Raw genomic sequence first — 21,054 nt, forward strand, 5'->3', positions numbered from 1 at the left:
ATTTTCGTCTTAGTTCTGCATGCCTATTCCTTCAATCTCTTTTAAAGTTTCAGTGACCTGGAACCCACAGGATGTTTTAAAAGAACCCTTACTCACCTAACTAGAAGGTGACATGCTTCATCATTGGGTTCCCACTCTGGTTGCCAAATGCTCCCAGGGTGTGCTGCTACGCCTGAATACAGCGGAGCTGTTTTTTTTGAGTGATCAAAAACTGTGTCTGTGTCTATGTAAAGTGATGATTAAAATTGGCGAGAAATTCCCTATTTTTGGTAGAGATATTATTTGTGGGACTCTCGGTCAATATTAAAAGCGAGTTGTGGATATATGTGGGATAGTTAGTTGGTCTCTTGCTTCCTGGGATACTGCTCAGAGTTAGGCTCTGTCGTCACACGTTCGTCATAGTGCCTCACCCTCAACTACACCTTTTGCAATCTTTGCAGCCCCGGGATTCACAAAGGTAATCTTACACTTCTGTGTACATTTATGATTTTTTGTTTTCAAAAAGGAATTTTACAAGTAGAATATTTACGACTGCTTATCTTTTTATGTGCAGAGACTCTGCTATGAGATACAGAGAATCCATAGTCATAAAGACACTACTTGGAAAATTGCTTTGTGATTTGTGAAAAAATGTAAACTTGCACAAAAGTGTAAGTTTACCATTGTGAATCAGGCCCATAGTTTTCTATTTAACAACTACAGTTTTAACATTCTGTATTCGAGACAAAAGTAAGGCACTCTTAAACACCATGTGGTGGACTTGGAGCAGTGCTTAATTTGTAAAAAAAACAAGTGCCAGTGCTCTCGTCAGGAGGCCACTGCAGGTTGCACCACACATTACCCGTGCTATGCTGCCAATGGTAGTTACAACACAACTACTGACCATCACACTCCTACAAGTGTGACAATTCGGACTATTCCAGGCCCCTAAAGCTATAAGAATAGCTTGGGCGACAGGCAATAGTCATTTTTAATGTATACTGAATTAATATTTGACTGTTGTTGTGGTCATCTCATACAGAGCAACCTTGGCAGACTGAAACAAACACTAGTGTTGACAAACAAGTGCCTGTGCCGAGCACTGGAAACCACCAGCTTAAATTAAGCACTGACTAGGAAATGTTGAATTTAAAGCCTTTTCTGTGGACCACGCTAAAGTAAATGTGCACTGAGGGTGAATGCAGCTAAGAAACCAGCTGGTTAAACATTTGAATAGATGTATGGGTTTTTAGTTATTTGGGGCATAATATATTTTTTAAGGGACTAAGAATAGTTAAAAAGAGAGTTCCCATATTAGCCCAGCATCCTCTTTCCACATCTATTTATTCTCAATAGCATAAAATAAAAACATTTTGGTAGGCAACAAAGGTTTTTTTAATACTTCCACTTAATATATGTGAGTAGGTTTTTTAGAGGTGCAGGACGCTATACACAATCTGAGGTGATTTAAAAAATAATAGATTTGTGCAACAGTTGGTGGTGAGACACTCATGCTGCTGTTAGGCATTTCATTTTACATCTCACTTATTACAGAGGTTGCATCTCCTGTCATTGACTTGAAGATAACCATTATTAGGAGTTAACCGGAAGTAAATGATACAATTAATTTAAAAAATATATATTTATTTTCTTTAAAATGTCTGCCTATATACCTTATAAACTGCTACATTCAAAGATAATATATTGAAAAAAATTTAATTATATATGTTTTATTTAAAGTTGAAATAATTAACATTAACAACTATGAAAGTACTATTTTAAAACACTGAAACCTGTCATAGACTGCATAATTATGACAGACTGTGAACACTTTAATATGTAATACTATCTCATGAAAAATGATATTTACTGGGACTCATTTATTTTAGGTTGAGAAACATTTTATGTACTTATTCAGCCTTCTGTACAGGAAAGTGAATGATTCTAAAGGTGTCTTCTCAAGGAGCATGCCTCCCAGTGAAATCACATTTTGTGAGGCAGGCGTTGATTCTTGCTCTTTGATCGAAATCTGTGGCCTTCACAGGCAGCTGTAATGGAAAGAAGGTGTAATGATATGTAGTATGGTACTGAAATGAGGCTTGACTCGGGTACTAGCTATAAATTGCCAATAAAAATTCTGTATTTTTTGTTGTGTACAGGTGTCTGATTTTCAATGAAATACATGCTTTTTTTTCTCATGTAGTTGCAATCAGTGGTTAAACTGTCTTACAAAAACGTTTCACAGCAGCTAGGCTTCAGTGGAATCAAACATGCGGGAAGGTTGAATCACTTTCCAAAAAGTTATGTGACACTGGGGGTGCTCCATGCCCTTTTCCACCTTGGGAACATGAGTGAGGGAGAGGTGTGGTGCAGCCGCCAGAACGGCTGACTTCAGAGCACTGGGCTCACGGTTCGATCTCCCGTGCTGGCGACAGCTCAGCTCAGCACCCTGTGACTCCGGGCAATGCCTCACTTAATCTCCCAATGGCCCTCAGTGCCTTGAGACCCTAGGGGTGATTAGTGTGCACTTTACAAATACTGGATGCATATACAGCCCTGCCAAGTACCACGCCTCAGTCGTTAGACTAACGCATTTCAGTGTGGTGGTCCGAAATCACCGCAATGAAACGTGAAGTAATGCATATTAAGGCCTGAGGTCCTCAGCTGCCAATCGCTGCGGTCAAGCGCCGGCCTGTTTAATTACTAATGGAGTGGCTCAGCAGCTGGAAGGCGCTGTGCGTGCAGCTTGGCAGACTTGGAGGATGGCCTGGGTAAGCTCGCTACAAATCATGCAAAGCTGCTAGATTGTTGAAATAATCATGAGCAGCCATGCGGCATTCCGCACATGCAATCACGTCACAGTCAGTGCTGCCTATGGGCAGCCAGCGGGCGGCATTTAAATTCTGCAGTGAGAGCCTACTCATTGTCAAATGCATCCTGCAGTAACACAGCCAAGCGTGAGTCCAATTCCTGAGGCCCCCAAGAGAGCCACTGTGGTCTGGGCAGCGAATGACTGATGTGCCTGTGGTGCCACCTGAGCAAGCCGGCCCATGACCCCTGACTGCAGCTCAGCTGACACTGAGCCAGCCCGAGTGAGCTTGGGCAGCCGGTCACCAGACAAGCCAAGGCTGCGGACCTCCGACATGGGAACGCAGCTGCACTCTTGACCGTTGCTGCATGAAGTAAGTGTGTGCCCAAGACACGTCCTGAACGCATGAAATAATTTGTTGAAATAGCACGTTAATTTTACGTTCCAAATGTTGTGCTTGCCATAATTCGGTGTCTCTAGCTGCCAGCAGTGCCTATCATTTAAGCACATTAATTACTGATGATTAAGGACTAGGAGTGCTGGTCGGAGGGAGCAGTGAGTAACCAACAAACCAGCTTATTCACTTGTGTCTGCATAGTACCCCCAGGGGCACCCCGCTGTCCCGCCTCCCCCAGAATAGGTTACCCAAATGACACACACAAGACAGTTGGAGTTGGGTAACAATGCTGCAGGTTTATTACATAATTCCAGAATATGTAATGGGTGGCTTATCTTACGGGCGATCCAAGGGCAGGCAACCAACTGGGTCGCCTGCCCCCCTGATGAGCCGGGCAGCGCGGGAGCGATGCCCGCTGTTGCTGCCATCCATGTGATTCTTTCTACGATCACGTGCCGTTGGTAACTTCTACTCACGCCCCCCCCTCTCGGGGCGGAGCGTCGCTTAGCAAGCCCCCGGTTGTTCAGGCCCACAACCGCCCGCAGGACTAGTGGGGCGCCGACACGGCTTCCAGGACCCTCCCATGAGGCTCCTCGGTTTTGGCTCAGGCACCCCCTATGGTGCCGCGCAGATGTACCCTTTGTACCGGCCTGCTTCCAGATCGCCCTGTAACTCCGCCTGCAACGAAAAAGAAAACATTACAACGCTCAGAAACCACCCCCCCCCCCAACGCCTACGCCGGGTAAGCGGTAGGGAGGGAAATGGCGAGGTGGGTGTCAAAGAGGTCGCCAGGAAGGGTGGGGGAAGGCTAAATAGCATCCCCCTCACACCAGGGCCAGGAAGTGACACGCATTGCGCGTCACTTCCTGACCAGCCCGAGGAGGGGGGCTCCGGTCAGCGTCCCCGCCCCCTCCCTATGGGAGAGGGTGGGGAGGGGTGACCGGTGCCCCGGGGGCACTAAGGCGCCGACCGCCGATTGGCCCCCTGTGGGGGCCGCGGCCAGCGGCATAGTACCCCCAGGGGCACCCCGCTGTCCCCCCTCCCCAGAATAGGTTACCCAAATGACACACACAAGACAGTTGGAGTTGGGTAACAATGCTGCAGGTTTATTACATAATTCCAGAATATGTAATGGGTGGGTTATCTTACGGGCGATCCAAGGGCAGGCAACCAACTGGGTCGCCTGCCCGCCTGATGAGCCGGGCAGCGCGGGAGCGATGCCCGCTGTTGCTGCCATCCATGTGATTCTTTCTACGATCATGTGCCGTTGGTAACTTCTACTCACGCCCCCCCTCTCGGGGCGGAGCGTCGCTTAGCAAGCCCCCGGTTGTTCAGGCCCACAACCACCCACAGGACTAGTGGGGCGCCGACACGGCTTCCAGGACCCTCCCATGAGGCTCCTCGGTTTTGGCTCAGGCACCCCCTATGGTGCCGCGCAGAGGTACCCTTTGTACCGGCCTGCTTCCAGATCGCCCTGTAACTCCGCCACAGCCCTGGAGGCGGCTCACCGTCGCAACCAGGGCCCCCCACCAACCCGCTATAGTCTTTCTTACAACCTCTCCTGTCTAGGGCTTCCTGCGTCCAGCTGGAAGGGAACCATCCCTGTAGAAGAAGGGTGTGAAATTTTTGCCACCTTATGACACTGTGACAGCGCTAGCGGTGACCAGTGAGATCCTGTACAACCCCAGGCACAGGCCAGTGAGTTATAGCTCCTGGTGGTGTAGATGGCCCCATCTCTATCCCCAGGCCCCAGACGCTATCCATCCTTGGTCGGATAGGGTCAGCTGACTTAAAGGACCCGTTGGGCCATAGAGGATGTGCCCAGAACTATTCATTCCTCTGCGGACAAGTTACACCTTTTCCCAATTCCGGGCGGGAGGAGGACGGCACCCAGGCGCGTGCAGCCCGTTCCTTTGATGGCCTCACCTGGCAGCCGCCCTCTGCACCGGGTGTGCCTGGACCTGCGTGCCCATCTCTGGGACAGCAGCCCACCCGCCTGCCGGCTTTGGCTGTTATGGCATGAAGGGATTTACTTAAACTTTAGACAGACCCTTAAGAATGCTAAACCTGGTGCACAGGAGTGCTCCTAGCTGACAGCGCTTGACCGTGGGCAAGGGGCGACTCTTGCCCCTGCCCACCGTCCGTTATTCCTCGTGGGAATCATGCCCCTACAGATCCCTCGGTGATTAAACCCCCTAGGCATACCATCCTCGGGAATCTGTCTGGTTTAAGCAGTGCGTGCTGTCTGTGTGGTTCAAGTATTGGCGATAGGTTAAGTCCTACTTTGCCCCCCCCAACATCGGTAGGAGGGTGGCAGGGGGGTGCCCCCCCGCCAGCCCAGAGCATCCATTGCGGTGCCACATACCTGCTCCGTTGAATTAGAGTTTGGTGGCACCATGAGCGTGCCAATGTTGTATTGACATAATGTCCCCTTGTATTTGGCCCACTGACACCCCAGTTGTTGGGACGGCAGCACCATATGTCGGCATGGCCGCATCCCCTAGGCGAGGTAAACGTGTCCGTAAACCTGGTTCCCAGTTTCCTGCCGCTGCAGTGACCGACCTGTACTCCTCTGGTGGGTACCACCAGCCGCAGTGGTCCTCCGGGCATTAATAAATGCCCTATTCTCATTTGGACCTACTCTACATGATGGTGATTTCACACAGCTGTGAGGCCCGAGGCCTGCCTATGAAACCTATTTGCCTGCTTATTGCTACTCGGCCCCCTTATAGTTGGGCCTCAGAGTTTGGGCAGCACGCGTGAGAACTGAAGTCTGTTACCCACCCGCTGATACTTTATCTGTTGCTCAATGCCCTACCGCTGGTTCCCTGAAATGGTGGGACTGACAACCTTCTGTGTTGACCAGCCCAGGTGCCTCCCTTCAGTGAATAGCAAGCTCACCTCTGGCATGTGCCGCGGGCACCGTGACGCCATTCGGCCAACGTTGTGCTAAGCAACGTGGCCTGTGGGTAGTCCCATGCTCATGCTCTCTGCCTGGCACCCCACAGGGCAGTGTGCTTACAGCCTGCCCTGTGCACGTTGTGCCTTCTGAAATTCTCGGCCGCATACTCTAATGTTCGTAAAGCTTTGCTTAGCTATCAAGTGAGGGGCAGGCGGCCCTATACGTCCGCGCTTGGACCGTCTGCACGGCAAACCCCGCAAGTCCCACCTGCTGAAGAAGATCCCATGCAACCCGATCGGGTTGATTGCCCAGACAGGAGTTGTATCGCATAATTGCAACCTGCCTGGTCCAAGATTTAACTCGGGCGCCAAGAGGTGGTCTGAAACACTGAACGGGGGCCAGCAAGTAATTGGCCTGACAGCGAACTATTGGTCGGTTTGAGAATAGTTCTATGCAGAAAAGCATTGAAAGAATCGCCCCTCACATGAAGGGACAAATACTCAGTCCGGTTACCCCAAGGCCGGCGCACTGCTGTGCCCCTTATTCTTTTGCCGCTATGTCGGTGCATCCCCGTTTTTGATGAGATAGGGGCACTAAGCTACACCCATATCTACACCCATCCATTGGCTTACTCAAGGCTTCCATCTGCGGTTGCGTTGCCCTCCAAGAACTGGGCACCCACCTGGGTGGCTAGGATTCAGTTAGCTATGTGTGATTTCCCCCACATCAGTGCAACTCGGAGTGGCAGGTGAAGGACTAAAACTGGCTCCCTCTTGCGAGCACCCCCACCCCGTGCACAGGTCAGGGCCCGCATAAGCACGTTGGAGGGGGGGGGGTAGAGTTGCGCCTATAGCACCCTCTTTAGCCTGTAGGCAGCGTTCCATGCTTAACGTTACTAGCCCAGCCCAATGACTGTTCTACGTTAGGACTATCCCCCTCTAGTCCGCCCTGCCCAAGGACTACTGCACTTGGGAACGTGAGGCCCTAAGCAACGGTGGTTTGGATGTCAATAACAGCCTACCCCTGGCCCTATTCAGCAAGTGTTGGGGCCGCGGGACCCGTGCTGCAATCTGCCGGTGCAGTTCGAATTCTCTTGATGGCTCCCTCAGTTAACTCCTCAGTTAACTCCTTAATTGGTGACGAACTCCCACCTGGCATGTGTGGAGGCGTCTGCGAAGCATCATTCATGCAGCCGCTGCTAAAACACATGCAGTAAATTGTGCTGACATCGATGTTGTGGGACTGTTGACAATTTAGCATGCACATCTATGCTTAATGTTAGTCAACAGTGCCATCGTTAGCGTTCAGTTTGCAACATGGGCAAGCCTGTAACTAGTGACTGTCTTGCTAGATTTAGACATTCAGTCAGCAGGTGCGCGGACTCGCCCGAAGGTGTTGGAGCGCAGTGCCTGAGCACCGTATTGATATACATATTCAGGCACGGGGGGGGGGGGGGGTAAAGTGATTCGCCCCGCATGACGATGACCTATTCAGGAACGGGGAGATTCCCGCTTCCGGTCTGCGGGGAGGGAAAATACAGCATGAACCGCTATGCTACTCCCATGAGGCACTCGGAGCCTTGCTCCTGGACAACGGATGCAGCTCCGATCCCCCCGACTAGCCCATACTTACACCCTAAAACGATGGGAATTGCAAATGGACGTCCGTTGTCGTTTCTGGTCCCTCAGTTAGCCGTGTCCAACTGTAATCCGGCGGGAATGATGCTGTAAAAACAAACTATTGTGAGACAAGGAACACACATGCCCAGGAACACACATGCCAAGGAGGGGGGGGTGGATTCCCTACTCCCCCCGCAATGTTTAGCCGCGGCACGTACACGACTGCTGCGGCGTCGAGGAGTGAATTTGCACTGCTCGCGCACTCCTCCGCCCTACTTCCCTGCCGACCGCTACTCAGCTGTCGGGTCTAGACCTCCACCTGGATGCGCGCTCTTGACCACAATGCTTATCCTCCCTGCTGACCGCTGCTCCGCTGGCTGATCTATACCTCCACCTCGATACGCGTTCCTAATTGTTACTCTGTACAGTAAACACTCGGGGACGGGGTGACAGGCGCAATATGTTCAACATTACGCAGTATGCCCCGTGGCATTTATCTACACTGGTTCGATTGGCACCATGCACCCCTACAAGTCTGCTGCCTATCATAATCAACTCAAACCTTTTAGGGTGATTTGGCATGACTGACAGGGTTCCACTTCTCGTGATACCCATGCACGGGACCTTAAGCGTGACACCAATAGACCCACCGTACAGTTTATGGTACCTATACTGCATTACCTTTGTGGTATTGGTGGGTAGATTTGACATAGTACTGACCACCTAAGTCAGGAAGCCATGCACTAGGACAGTCGCAGCAGGGCATGCAGCCAGTTCAAACCAGCAATAAAACACCTGTCTCACAGGCAAGTTGGGGCAAGCGCGCCTAGGGTTCCCGCCTAGCTCCAACCCGTGAAGACACCTAGTTCAACTCCTTCCTTTTCCTGTGACAAGCTAACAGAAGGGTTCTTATTGTGCATGTTTATATAGCGCGAACTCAACCGAAGGTTATTGGAGCGCTATGTACAGTACCGTATTTACATTTAGATTGAAGCACGGGGAGATTAAGTACTTTGCCCAGAATCACGTACTATGGACGCGACCTCGAGACTCGAACCGTAAACACGTATGCAGCAAAACCAATTGTGGAGAGTGCGGGCATCGATCCCGCTACCTCTCGCCTGCTAAGGTAAGCAATGCTCTGCCGTTTGGAGCTACGACCCCTGCACCCGGACCCAACTTGAGGACTGGGCAATATATACTGTGCCCAGACTGACAGGATGGTGACGCGACACCAAGGCTTGCAGCCCGCGTTCTCACCATATGGCGGCAATATTAATGATGCGCCGCCGCTGAGACCATTGCGCCACTGCCAAGCCTCGAACCCTGGTCCCCCAGGCCAAAGTCGCGGAGAGAGAAATAATTAAACCCTATGAACCCGACCTTAGCTCGACTCGAGCTCCGACGCTGTGATATGTACTAATGCCTGCCATCTATGTGCTAATATGCAAGCGCTGAGCTCCCATTCTGGTGACCCGGCGCCGGGGCTCATGTACTAATACAGCCGCTGCATGCCCCCCCCCACGCCCTCAGCGGCAGCGTAGCCGACGGGGGGGTGGGCGATTATTATTATTATTATTATTAAAGAGCTTATAGAGCGCTCAGTAACGCCATCTCGGCGTGTCCCCGCGCTAGAGCTACCAGCAATCGCCACAAGAGCCTGTGACCTACACAGTATATAGATGTGTTTTAAGCTTGGACCTGAACAGTGCTTCACTGCTCTCCAGTCTCAGAGCAGGAGGAAGTTTGTTCCAGTGTTGAGCTGCTTGGCACGCAAAGGATCGTCCACCCATTCTTGCCTTCCTAATTCTGGGTACTGTCAGCAGCCCGGCACCCTCCGACCGAAGGGTCCTTGTTGGTTCATAGCGACTGACTAGATCCCTAAGGTAGGCGGGCGACCTGCCCCAGACAATACGGTGACAGATGAGGAGGCACTTGAACCACACACGTTTCTTCACAGGCAGCCAGTGAAGTGCATCCAGTGCCATTTGCGAGTTAGCCCTCCTAGGTCTTCTTAGCACCAATCTAGCGGCGGAATTCTGGATAACTTGCAGGCGACCCAGGCAGCCCTCGGTGGCCCCTAGGAACAATACGTTTCCATAGTCCATCCGTGAGGTCACCAGTGCCTGCGTCAGTGTCCTTCTGGCCGCTATGGGTAGGAGGTCCAAGGTTTTGTTTAGAGTCTTTAATACTCCAAAACATTTGCCCACAAGACGCCTTATGTGGCCATCATAGGAGAGAGAGGAATTCATCCAGGCTCCTAGATTCTTAGCCTCATCACAAGGTATGGGGGTAGGGCCAAGGCATGTAGGCCACCACTCGGCTGACCAGTTTTCGCTTTTCCCCCCCACCACCAACACCTCAGTCTTAGAGCCATTGAGTTTTAGGCAGTGGGAGTCCATCCACTCAGCTAGTGCCTGCATACAGGACTTAAAGTTGGTGGGGGTGTTGGCGGTGTCCTGTGATAGGGAAATCAGCAGCTGGGTGTCGTCGGCGTAAGACACCAATTCTACCCCAAATGATTGTACAACCTTCGCCAGGGAGGCCATATAGAGATTAAAAAGAGTAGGGCTCAATGCTGAGCCCTGAGGCACTCCCTGATCTAGTGGCATCTCGACCGAGCGACATGTCCCTTGCTGTACCTGGAAACATCTATCAGTGAGAAACGACTGTAACCAGTACAGCGCAGGGCCCACGACCCCCGCTTCGCTCAGACATCGTAGCAGGATGGAATGCGCTACGGTGTCAAAAGCCGCGCTGAGGTCGAGCATGATCAGGGCCATTGTATGTCCTGCATCCGCACCAGCTCTTAGAGTCTCAGAGGCCCGTAAGAGAGCTGTCTCCGTGGAGTAGCCCGCCCTAAAACCGGATTGTGAGGGATGTAGTAAGTTCCCTCTCTCCAGGTGCTCCGTAAGCTGAGCATTGACCACCTTCTCAGCCACTTTCGCCACATACGGCAATAAGGAGATAGGTCTGAGGTTTTCCAGCACTTCCATGCTTACATTCGGTTTTTTCCTTATTGGCAGTACTATGGCCTTCTTCCACTCCTCAGGGACTCGTTGCGTGGAAAAGGAGGTCTGTAGGACATGTCTAATGTATGGTTCCAGGGCAGCCAGGCCCTCTGTGATGACCCAGGCCGGTGCCGGGTCGTTAGGGGAACCGGACTTCACACTGCCACAGATCTTTATTAGCCTGTCAGCGGCGGGTACCTCGAAAGTTTGCAACGAGGCGTCAAGGGCCACAGGCGAGCAGCCTGCTGTAAAATCTATGCCCTTATCTGGTTGTTGGGTGAAGGAGGCATAAATAGCTTTAACTTTGTTGGAAAAAAAGTTTGCAACTCTATTGCATCCCTCCACAGTGGCCCTAAGGGGGGTGTTAGAGCTGGAGACTAAAGATATTTCTTTGTATATTTTGAACAATTCGCGTGAGGAGCTCTCGGCCGCCTCAATGCGTGTCTGGAAATATTTAGCTTTAGCTCTACGCACCGCATACTGGTAGTTTTTGTGTGCTAGGCTATACCTGTTTTTACCTTGTTCGCTCGGGTTCCTTCTCCAGCTTCTTTCAAGTTTTTTACAATTGGACTTGATTTGCTGGAGTTCTGGAGTGAACCATGGGGCAGTACGTTGTCTGCCTTCCCTTGCCTTACCCTTACTCATGGGGGCAATCTCATCCAGGGTTGCAGTCACAAGCTGATTAAATTCATTATTCGCCTGATCACTGTCCATAGCATGCGGAAGTTGCGCTTTCTGGATGGCGCGTATGAAGTTTTCTTGGGAGTATTGTCTCCATTTCCGTCTCATAATATTTCCCACCCCAATCTCAATGGCTCTAACTGGTTGGTAAAAACATTGGAAAGGGACCAAGAAGTGGTCTGTCCAAGGGAGCTGACACGGTGTGAGTGCCTTTATCAAGTCCCAGCTTGCGAAGATAGGGTCCAAACAATGACCCCTCTGATGTGTAGCTGCAACACTTATCAAGTCCAGATGCAGTTCTTGTAGGACTAGACGGACGTCCGCTGCCTCCTTTTGTAGGGGATCCTCTAGATGTAAGTTCAGATCACCCAACACCAACATTTTATTGTGTTTGATCGCAGATTGAGTAGCCCCTTCCAGTAAACTACTTCGGAAGTTGCCCAGAGAGCCAGGAGGTCTGTAAATTAGGATGCCCGTAATTGCCTCGTGTTAGGTCAGTTTGATGTTAAATTCACCAGCTTCGCAGTTGTCAATTTTTACTGGTTTTAGAACACACTCAAAAGGCTGTTTGACAATGATGGCAATGCCACCTCCCCTTCCCTTATCTCGATCAAGTCTATGGAGGGTATAGCCTGGCGGAATGGTATCCACTATATCTGGATCCGAATGTTCTCCTAACCAGGTTTCAGTTAAAAATAGTATATGCAGGTCCTCATCTAGTAAGAGATCCCACAGCTGAAGGGAATGTTTAGTGAAGGATCTACAATTTAAGAGCCCCCCTTTAGCAATAATCGCATCAGGGTCAGGGACGGCAGGCGATAGACACCTCCCTCTGAATGTGCAATGAGGACATGGTCCCAGGTCAAGTGGCTCCATCAAGTGGCGACAGCTCGTGAATGGAGCGGGGCAAAGGTCTCGCAGCCTCTTACTTGTGTAGGACTGTCCGCGGCACGTCCGAGATGTAGGGGTCTGGGCCCCTGGCCACGGTCGGCAGCGTAGCCGACGGGGGGGTGGGCGATAACCTTTCCATCTAGGCAGCGACCGCGAGGCTGGCACCATCCGCGACCCCCGGCAGCCCAGATCCCAATCTCAGCAATGCTTGTGAGGGGGGGGGGGGTTATTTACAAGCCCGGACCCAACGCGAGTCACGGGAAGCCATGCACCTGGGCTCTTACGTGCACGTCATCTAGCGCGTGTTGGAGCGCTTCACACCGCACCGCGTTTCCATCGCAGATTCAAACGCGCGGTACAAATAATGTTGCTTCATTGTTAGAGCGCTTACCCAGACCACGTTCAAATTACAGCGTCAGGTGCAGGTAAAGAAGGGCTCTGCGCAAGGATATTATTGAGCGCGAGAGCGCCTGACGGTATTTGAAGCGCTGCAACTATTACACGTTCACAATACAGCCACTGCACCAAGGTATAGCCAGCCTACCATAACGCGAACGCGACTCCTCGGCACGAGGCTTGGTGTCCTACCCTACCGGCGACGCAGCCTACGAGTGAAAATCGAGCCCTGCCAGTTAACACCCTATCTGCGTTACCGCCGACAAAGCATTTCGGGCCGTACGCCGACACAATTCTTATGCGGTAGCGCCTAGCGGAGGAGTACACCCAAACCAGTTGTGTTATAAAACGGCACATTCATTTCACGGTAGGCACGGTAAGATTAAGTCAGTTGCCCAACATCAATGGCTGTTGCGGGGCTATATAGCCAAAAGTCGCGAGGCCAAACCAACAAGGATGTGCGAATGCCTGCATCCGGGTATGTATATATTTGCCCCTTGAATGGTAAGCCGCATAGAGGTGCAAGGGGGTGTCGTAATGTCCGCAATCGCCTAATGCGCGTGAATATGGGCACGTGCGAAAACCTGTGAACCATGCATACCCCTGTATCATGTATCCGCATTATGGCAGCCAGCAATTACAGCTTGCACATTTATATAGCGCGAACTCGACCCGAAGGTGAAATCGACCCGAAAGTATTGGAGTGCTTACATGAGCTCCGTATTTACATTACACCTCCAGGCACGGGAAGATTAGTACCATGTTACCATCTGAAATGTCCCCAATCTTGAGAACCGTGCACCCCCAACTTGCAGGAATTGGCGGCAATCTCATGGGCCCATACGATTTATGCAACGCGCATTCGTCAGCCCCCGTGTTTCCTTAACGCGTCACGCAATGACTGGGGAATTGGAGCGCTTTATGCGTTCAACTAAAATTCTGTGTGTATCATTGCATGCGCGACCCGACGTTATTGGAGCACTTGCCATAACACCGTATTTACATTACCCATTCAGGCCCGGTGAAGTTAATTGATTTGCCCTGAATCACAGCATGTGGACACGACCACGAGGCTCGAACCCTGGTCTCCTGCACCAGAGGTGGCAGTACAGCCGCTCACAGAGCGTACTGGTCCAAAGCGAATATATGTCGTTACTACGCATTCCGTTGCAACGCATGCCTTTACCACGCATGCGTTACAACGGAATGTGTTTTCCACGCTTTGCCGTTACCTCGCTTTTACCTCTACTCCGCTTTTTCTTTTTTTGGGGGGGAGACCCCCCCAAGCCCCCTTTCTTCTTTTTTTCCTTTTTCTGCAGGTCTCCGCCGACACTGAAAACGGACTGATGCTTTTTTTCGGATTAGGATGACGTTGTTCCGTGATGACGTTGCTTGCATGGTGAAGATGGTCGTTGAAGCATTACCCGTTGTGAAGACGTTTACGAGGTAAGTGTATCGTTGTAAATGTAATGCGTGGGAAATGCTTCGTGGTAAAGGCTGTTTCCCGTCCAAAGCGCGCGCACAAAGCGACTGAGCGGCGGGGGTGCGCATGGATCGCCATACACAAACCCCCTGAGCCGCCATGAACATAGCACTCTCCCTTACCACCCCGCCAACCCTTACTTCTGTAAATCACTTGTTTCATCACTGAGGCTAGTGTGCAGTTAAAAAACGTGCCTTACAAAATTTAGCTCGGATTCAACAAGGCACAGTGAATAAAGTGTGCCTGCAGAAACATCACGCATAGCACCAGCAGCAAGGCTTGAACAGGGGCTCGTGGTGCAATTCTCACCTTTAACTCTTGCGCTGCCATTTCTGACAATCTGTGCTTAAAGGCTGCGCCCTTTACTCGGATTCAAGGAGCCGTCCTCGTGCCGACGAGAATCCGCAGCCTCCCATCGGTGAAAAACGCCAGCACCTCGGCTTTATTACTGCGTAAGGACATCGTGACAGCCGGCGCTGACAAACCGACGCATTATTTGCTAATCCTAAAAAAATTTATTTTTCCCTAAAAGATTTGCTTTTCTCAGCACCCATTCAATTATAGATGCTACAAATCCTTCCGACATTTAATTCCCTGCAGTGGGAGAACGGTAAGCGTTGGAGGCGCTGGCTAACAGCAGGAGTACAGGCGAGGCCTGGGGTGGCCAATCACCTGTTCTAGTATAGCGCTTCCTGCTACGAGCGCTGCGTTGAAGGCGCTGGCTAACAGCAGGAGTACAGGCGAGGCCTGGGGTGGCCAATCACCTGTTCTAGTATAGCGCTCCCTGCTACGAGCGCTGCGTTGGCGGCGTTGGCTGACAGCAGGAGTACCGGCGAGGCCTGGGGTGGCCAATCAACTGTCTCCACTCTCTTGTAGTAAAGCGCTCCCTACTAACGAGCGCTGCGCCGGAGGCGCTGGGAGTATAGGCGAGGCCTAGGGTGGGGGCATCAGTCTGTTGTAGTATAGCGCTCCCTGCCAAGGAGCGCTGTCTATAGGCACAGGGCCAAGAGAGGGCGTTCGCTGCCTATGGCCCTTTCAACACACATAGGTGCCCCTATTCCTGCTGCGTTGCCAGCAGACTCTAATAAATCGCCACCCTCGCCCTAATCTTGCGCCCCCTCCACCCGTGGCCATCCGAGCCACAGGGCCCCGTCGACCAGGTACTGCCCAGGGACGGGGCCGGGGCGGAGTGGGACAGCAAGACTCACCGTAGGTGCTAGGCCACAGTGACGAGACGACGCCCAGTGCAACGAGACGGGAACCACGACCGATGTTGCAAATGGCGAGGTGGGCGACAAAGGGGGCCGCGGTCAGCGGCAAAGCCATGTCACGTGTCTGCAGAGAGAGTGCGGCTTTTATTACTCTAAATTATTAGGCGCAATAACAACACACCTCTCTTTTAATTTAATTTGCTTATAACTTACTATATGTGTAGCGTGCCTCAGCCTCACTCTCCTGAGGGTCCCAATGCCAGTCCGCGGTGGCTCTGGTGACTCAAGTCAGCTGAGTGTTGTTGATTTATTCATTTATTAGGCAGCTAACTGTTATGATGTAATGTGAATGGAATTGGAATATTGGGATAAGATGTTTGGAGGGTGTGGAATGCTGGCAATAAACGTAGAGAAAAGGTCTTCCTGTTGTGTATAATTATGAGGATTACATATGGCAACGCGCAGGAAATTGTCTACGCTTACATTTTACTATAGATGCTATGAGTTTTGAAGAGAAAATAACGAAGAGCAGTTTTGCCCTCCGGAGACAAATAGGGCATGTCAGAGTGCAGTGAGTGGCAGAGCGTAGTGAGTAGTTGACTTGACCCAGGCGGGGCGCGTTGCGTATGAGCCACAAAAGAAAGACAAAATCAAATTGTCGGAAAAATCATTTTTCTCAGTAAACTGTGTGCACGCACATTCAACTCCTCCAGCAGGAAGCATGTGATGCACGCTAGCGTGTGGGTGGTGTAAAAGATGCTACTCACACAAACACGGTGGCCATTTTTAAGTCAGGCAAGTAAGTCTGAAGTTTGAATGCTATAAAGAGAAGAAACTCACCCAAACACAGCGGCCATTTTAAAGTCAGACAAATCTAGCCCGAAGGACTATTGGGATTAGAAGGTTGGAGGGCGTGGAATGTGGGGACAGGCAGTTGAAAAGGATATGGCATTAATTGAAGTTGCATTGTTGTAAGCTGACAATAAAAGTAGAGAAAAGGTCTTCCTGTTGTGTATAATTATAAGGATTACACTAAGGATATCTGGCCTCTCACATCCTGGTAGACTCGGGCTGGCTGCACGTGTGACAGAGAAGCCCTGGAGTGGACTGATGCTACTTGATTGGTTGCCAGGGAGGAGCAGGAAGCCCCAGACATTTACACGATGTGCCTTATTATTTGCCTAGAATAGCCAGACACTCAATACGAACTTCACTTCACTATTCGTGCCCTGTGCTGAGTGCTGACACACAAACAGTTTCATACACAGTACACTTCGTAGCATAGCTGAGTGCAGGCATGAGGCAGAGACACAAACTCTAAATGCAAGGCTTTTTTCATGCTGTGCACAGTACAAGATAACACATAGGGAGAAATTATTGTATGGAAATGCGCTCCACACCGGGATTGTATACCGTTAACACTTGGTTATTTGTTGCATTTATTTAGTCTACGTAAACTCCTCTTCCTTGCTTGATTATTGGGTGCGAGTGTCATTCATAGTCGTTGAAATGTCACTCATACTTACACCGAATTTATAAAAATGTCACACATAGCAATCTGAAACCTTGGCAGCTATGCATATGTACATAACATGTTTATTCCTACCTTTGGTAAGAGTAGATTTACATGAGATTCTGGTGGCGGTGGGAGTGGAGGGCACATATACATGGTCATTCATAAAGTTTATCGATATGCACACAATTTCCACTCCGTGTGTGGATCATGCAGTTGACATGTCAATCCTCTTGCACTGCCCTCGGTACTCCGCCTCTACACTAACGGCCAATTCTGATCTCGTCGGAAGGGCTCCTGACGGGATCCGGAACAACCAAATCTGATTCGGAGCCACTGTTTTTGTTTGAATCGTCCTCCATTCCGAATGACCAAGTACGATGCGAAGATCTTGTCCGCGCCGACCGAATCGTTTGCAAACCCGAATCTGTCCGTCCAAGTCATCCGGAGCTGAATCGTGTCGTGCAATGGACCCGGCTTCCGAACGAGTACGATGCACGTTTCGACACAGTCTCAGTGAGACGAAACGGCTGTCGGAATCGGACTTCGGGGGCCAGAGCAGGGCCCCCTTCACACGGAGCTCTCTGTATCGGTCGTGGGGGGGTGTGCATGGGTCCCCCTGATCCAAGCATGCACAGTGTGGCGGGCAACATGGGGTGCCCACCACAGGGTATACGCTTTCCCACACCCATGGGAGCCTGTGTACACGTCGGTATACAGGCTACCATAGAGTTCAATGGGAGTCCGAGCAAACTGAGCACGCCAGCACATGGCTGCATCGTATTCGTTCGGTCGGACTCGCACAGCACGATTCGCTAGGAAAGCCTTACGGATCCGAGTCGTTCGGAGGGCTTTCCTAGCGAGATCGAAATTGGGCCCTAAGTACTGCAGAAAATCTGCCATACTTGCACTCTTTAACGGATTACAAGTGGAATTTGGAGCCATAATATATACAAATTTTAAATCTGTAAATCAAGTTTAAGAGAATCTAACCTCAATGCAACTTTTTGCACATAGGTTTAAAAAATGTTTTGTGATACAGTCTTCATCCTTATGAATTCATATATATTTAACTTTATGCATTAATTCCAATGTAATTTATGTTATCATATTGCGCATTTCTCTATTTTATTGCTTTTATTGTCTTATATTTAATAGATGCTAATAAACAATTTCAACACAAAAAAAAAATGTTTTGTGAATCAGGTGCGACAGCGTGACACCTTGTTTTACCTAATAACATCAGTCTATAAAAGCAACCACAAGAATGTAACATTGTTTTCTCTTCACATACAGTCCACCTTTTCTTCATCTCTACCAAGCTTGTAATGAACGAATCCAAGAACTTTTGAATTATAGGACAACTTAAAGAGTTTTATTGCTTGTTTACATAACTATTTGGAGGAGAGTAGGACCTTACCATCACGTTTTGTCCTTGTGAAGATGTGGTTCTGTTTTGTTTCCATAACACTGCGTTTCTGAAATAAAGCACATTTGCCGTTAGCATGAAATGTGTTTTTTTATTCCATTATCACTATAGTGACATATTTAACTCAGCGCGTTCATTCCACAGTACGGCATGCTGCCTCTTGAAGTCATATCAAGGGCCTGCACCCACACTCCGGTGCACCACAACACTGAACACGATGGATCAGATGGAATCACTTTCTACAGTCTTGCTTCTCCGGCATTAAATTGTTTTTCACTCAGGATTCTGGATTTGTGTGAACAGTGGACTCACTTTATTATTAAAACCATATTTTGGCCAGAGGTTGAACCTTTAGTGGTGCCATTCACATTGAGGTTCAACTGGATTAATGAAAGTGTGATTCACATGTGCTGGAAGTAGGGGTGCAGGAGCTGCGGCAGCTCCCCTAAAAACATGCTGAAGTTCAGAATGTGAATGAGTAATTCAAGATGCCATTAAATGTTGTTTTTATCATGTCACATTTGATGTTTGTTCAAAACAAGTGGTCAAATTCTAGTCTATGTCTTCTGTCACATTGCTGCTTATAATGTTAATGCAGAGATTGGTGTTTTCTTCTCTGACTGCAAAGTGAGAGGATTCAGCGAAGTGAACTATGTGACTATCTTAGAAAGGAGAGGCTGTAGGATGTCAACAAAATGTAATTTCCACACATTGCCATTTGTGTGCTATATAGTTTTATCTGTGCAAATATTTGGCCATTTCAATGGAAAATGTGCTGTCTGTAAATGACCTGCGCTACCACACCATGCTTTAGTAATATGTGTGACAGTGTGCTCCAAAATGCACCACCGGCCATACACTGCACCTTACCACTCTCCTGCTGAATGGACTTGGCTCATTTGCTACACATGTTTTAAGTGTCACGCTTGAACTTTTCACAATTCTGACTTCATTGATGTAATATTGATGGCACACACAAAGGGTGATGGTTGAATGCTTGCAATAAGTCTAACCACTGGCAATAGCTCAGGGTAGCACTTCAACACATCATGCTTTTGCTCACCATGCAGCACTTTGTAGTTTTTGAGTTTTTATTCCTGAAGTGCACCAGGGATGCCCAGACTTGGCTTCCGGGCTCGCTGTGTCACTGAAATCAGGCTATACCTGGCTGAAGAGCCCTAACTAGGGCAAAACCGGTTCTATGTTTCTTGAGTTCTGGTTCAGGGAGGACCTGGCCTGGCAGTTCAGGCTGGACTGTTCCCATGAGGAGCGCGGTAAAGGCTGATTTGCAAATGGCTAGGTCCAAACTGAGGTGGCAAGGTGGGCAAAAAAAGATGGGACTGGGATGCGACCCAAGCGATTGCCAGTGGCTGGGATTAATTCAAGCATTTCATCCATCACCTTGTTATTTTTTTGTATTGATGGCAGCACCCCCAATTTGAAAATCGTTCCAGCTCTGTGATTAAAGAAAACCTTAAAGTGGTGAATCCAGACCTTGGTCTTACAGCTCCACGCTCAATAATGTTGCTACTAAATGGTATATCAATATGCAATAATACGAGAGGGGAGCAAGGGGTATGCTTCACTTGAGCCAAAATGAAAGTTAACAGTTTCTGTTTTAATAAGGTGTATTTCTGATATGGTTATGAAATGTATTTCCATTACATTAAATAGTATAAAATAGTGTAAGAAGCGGTAAAATGGGTCAGTGAGTTAATGCTCGCCTCCGCTGGCGCCTAGTGTTAATGGAAGGGGGCGTGGCTCTACTAGCATCAGGAGGAGACTGAAGGGAGAGAATGACCATGGGGCAGCTTCAAAAGAAGCACGCACTGTTTTGTGCTCCCTGTGAAACTGATTACAATTTCTGTTTTTTGGAGGAAGGGGCGAGGTCGGAGTCCTACTGTGCATGTGGGCCCGTTCATAGGCCTGACCACTCTGCTAGGCCCATCTCGGGGCAAGATGCCTACAATCTGGCTTGATTCCCCCGTGCAGCATGAGATCTACCTGCAGACTACCGCGGCCACCTTTGCCCACCACCACCCGGCTATGTAGCCCTACGGCCAGCACCAGGTCTGGGGTCCCTCCAGGCCAAAGCACACCGCCCATGAGTGCGCCTGCACCCTGATGGCCTGGCTGAAGAACCTCAGCAATGGCAAAATATCACGCTCTGTAAATATGTAATATATATTTGTCCAACCCTAATCCCTTCGACTTTCCTTAAAATGTAACCTTCAGTAACGTGTATATATGTAACTCTCACCACTAGTGTCTGTGGTAGACGTATAGACGTATGTACTTACTACCATTCATATGTGAGTTTAACGTTTATTTGTTCATATATTTTATGTTATACATGTACCCTTAAGTCCTCATGTAATGTAACTGCTTCTATTCTAAAGCGCTCTGACACCTTCGGGTAGAGTGTGCGCTATATAAAAACGAATAAATAAATAAGGGGCATATTATCAAGCCAGGCGATAAACTTATCGCCGCTTTAGCGGCAGAAAACTGCCGCTAAAACGGCGATAATGGGCTTGATAATATGCCCTGGAGAATTCCAATAGAAGCCCATGTTAGACGTCCTTCACATTTAACATGGGCTTCAATTGGAATTCCATAGAGCATATTATCAAGCCCTTTATCGCCGTTTTAGCGGCAGTTTTCTGCCGCTAAAGCGGCGATAAGTTTATCGCCTGGCTTGATAATATGCCCCCATATGTGCTGGCGAGGACT

General features: G+C 49.5%; 1 protein-coding gene across 1 annotated transcript in view; it reads right to left on the minus strand.

Moving 5' to 3' along the window:
- LOC146816683 (adhesion G protein-coupled receptor F1-like) overlaps positions 1–21,054 on the minus strand; it is a 512,362-nt gene that overhangs the window by 359,516 nt on the left and 131,792 nt on the right. The window contains exon 4 of the mRNA XM_085610576.1: positions 18,313–18,370. Coding sequence (XP_085466702.1) covers positions 18,313–18,370 — 58 coding nt within the window. The remainder of the gene's footprint in view (positions 1–18,312; positions 18,371–21,054) is intronic.

The sequence above is a fragment of the Triturus cristatus genome, chromosome 6 (assembly GCF_964204655.1).
Source record: "Triturus cristatus chromosome 6, aTriCri1.1, whole genome shotgun sequence".
Lineage (NCBI taxonomy): Eukaryota > Metazoa > Chordata > Amphibia > Caudata > Salamandridae > Triturus > Triturus cristatus.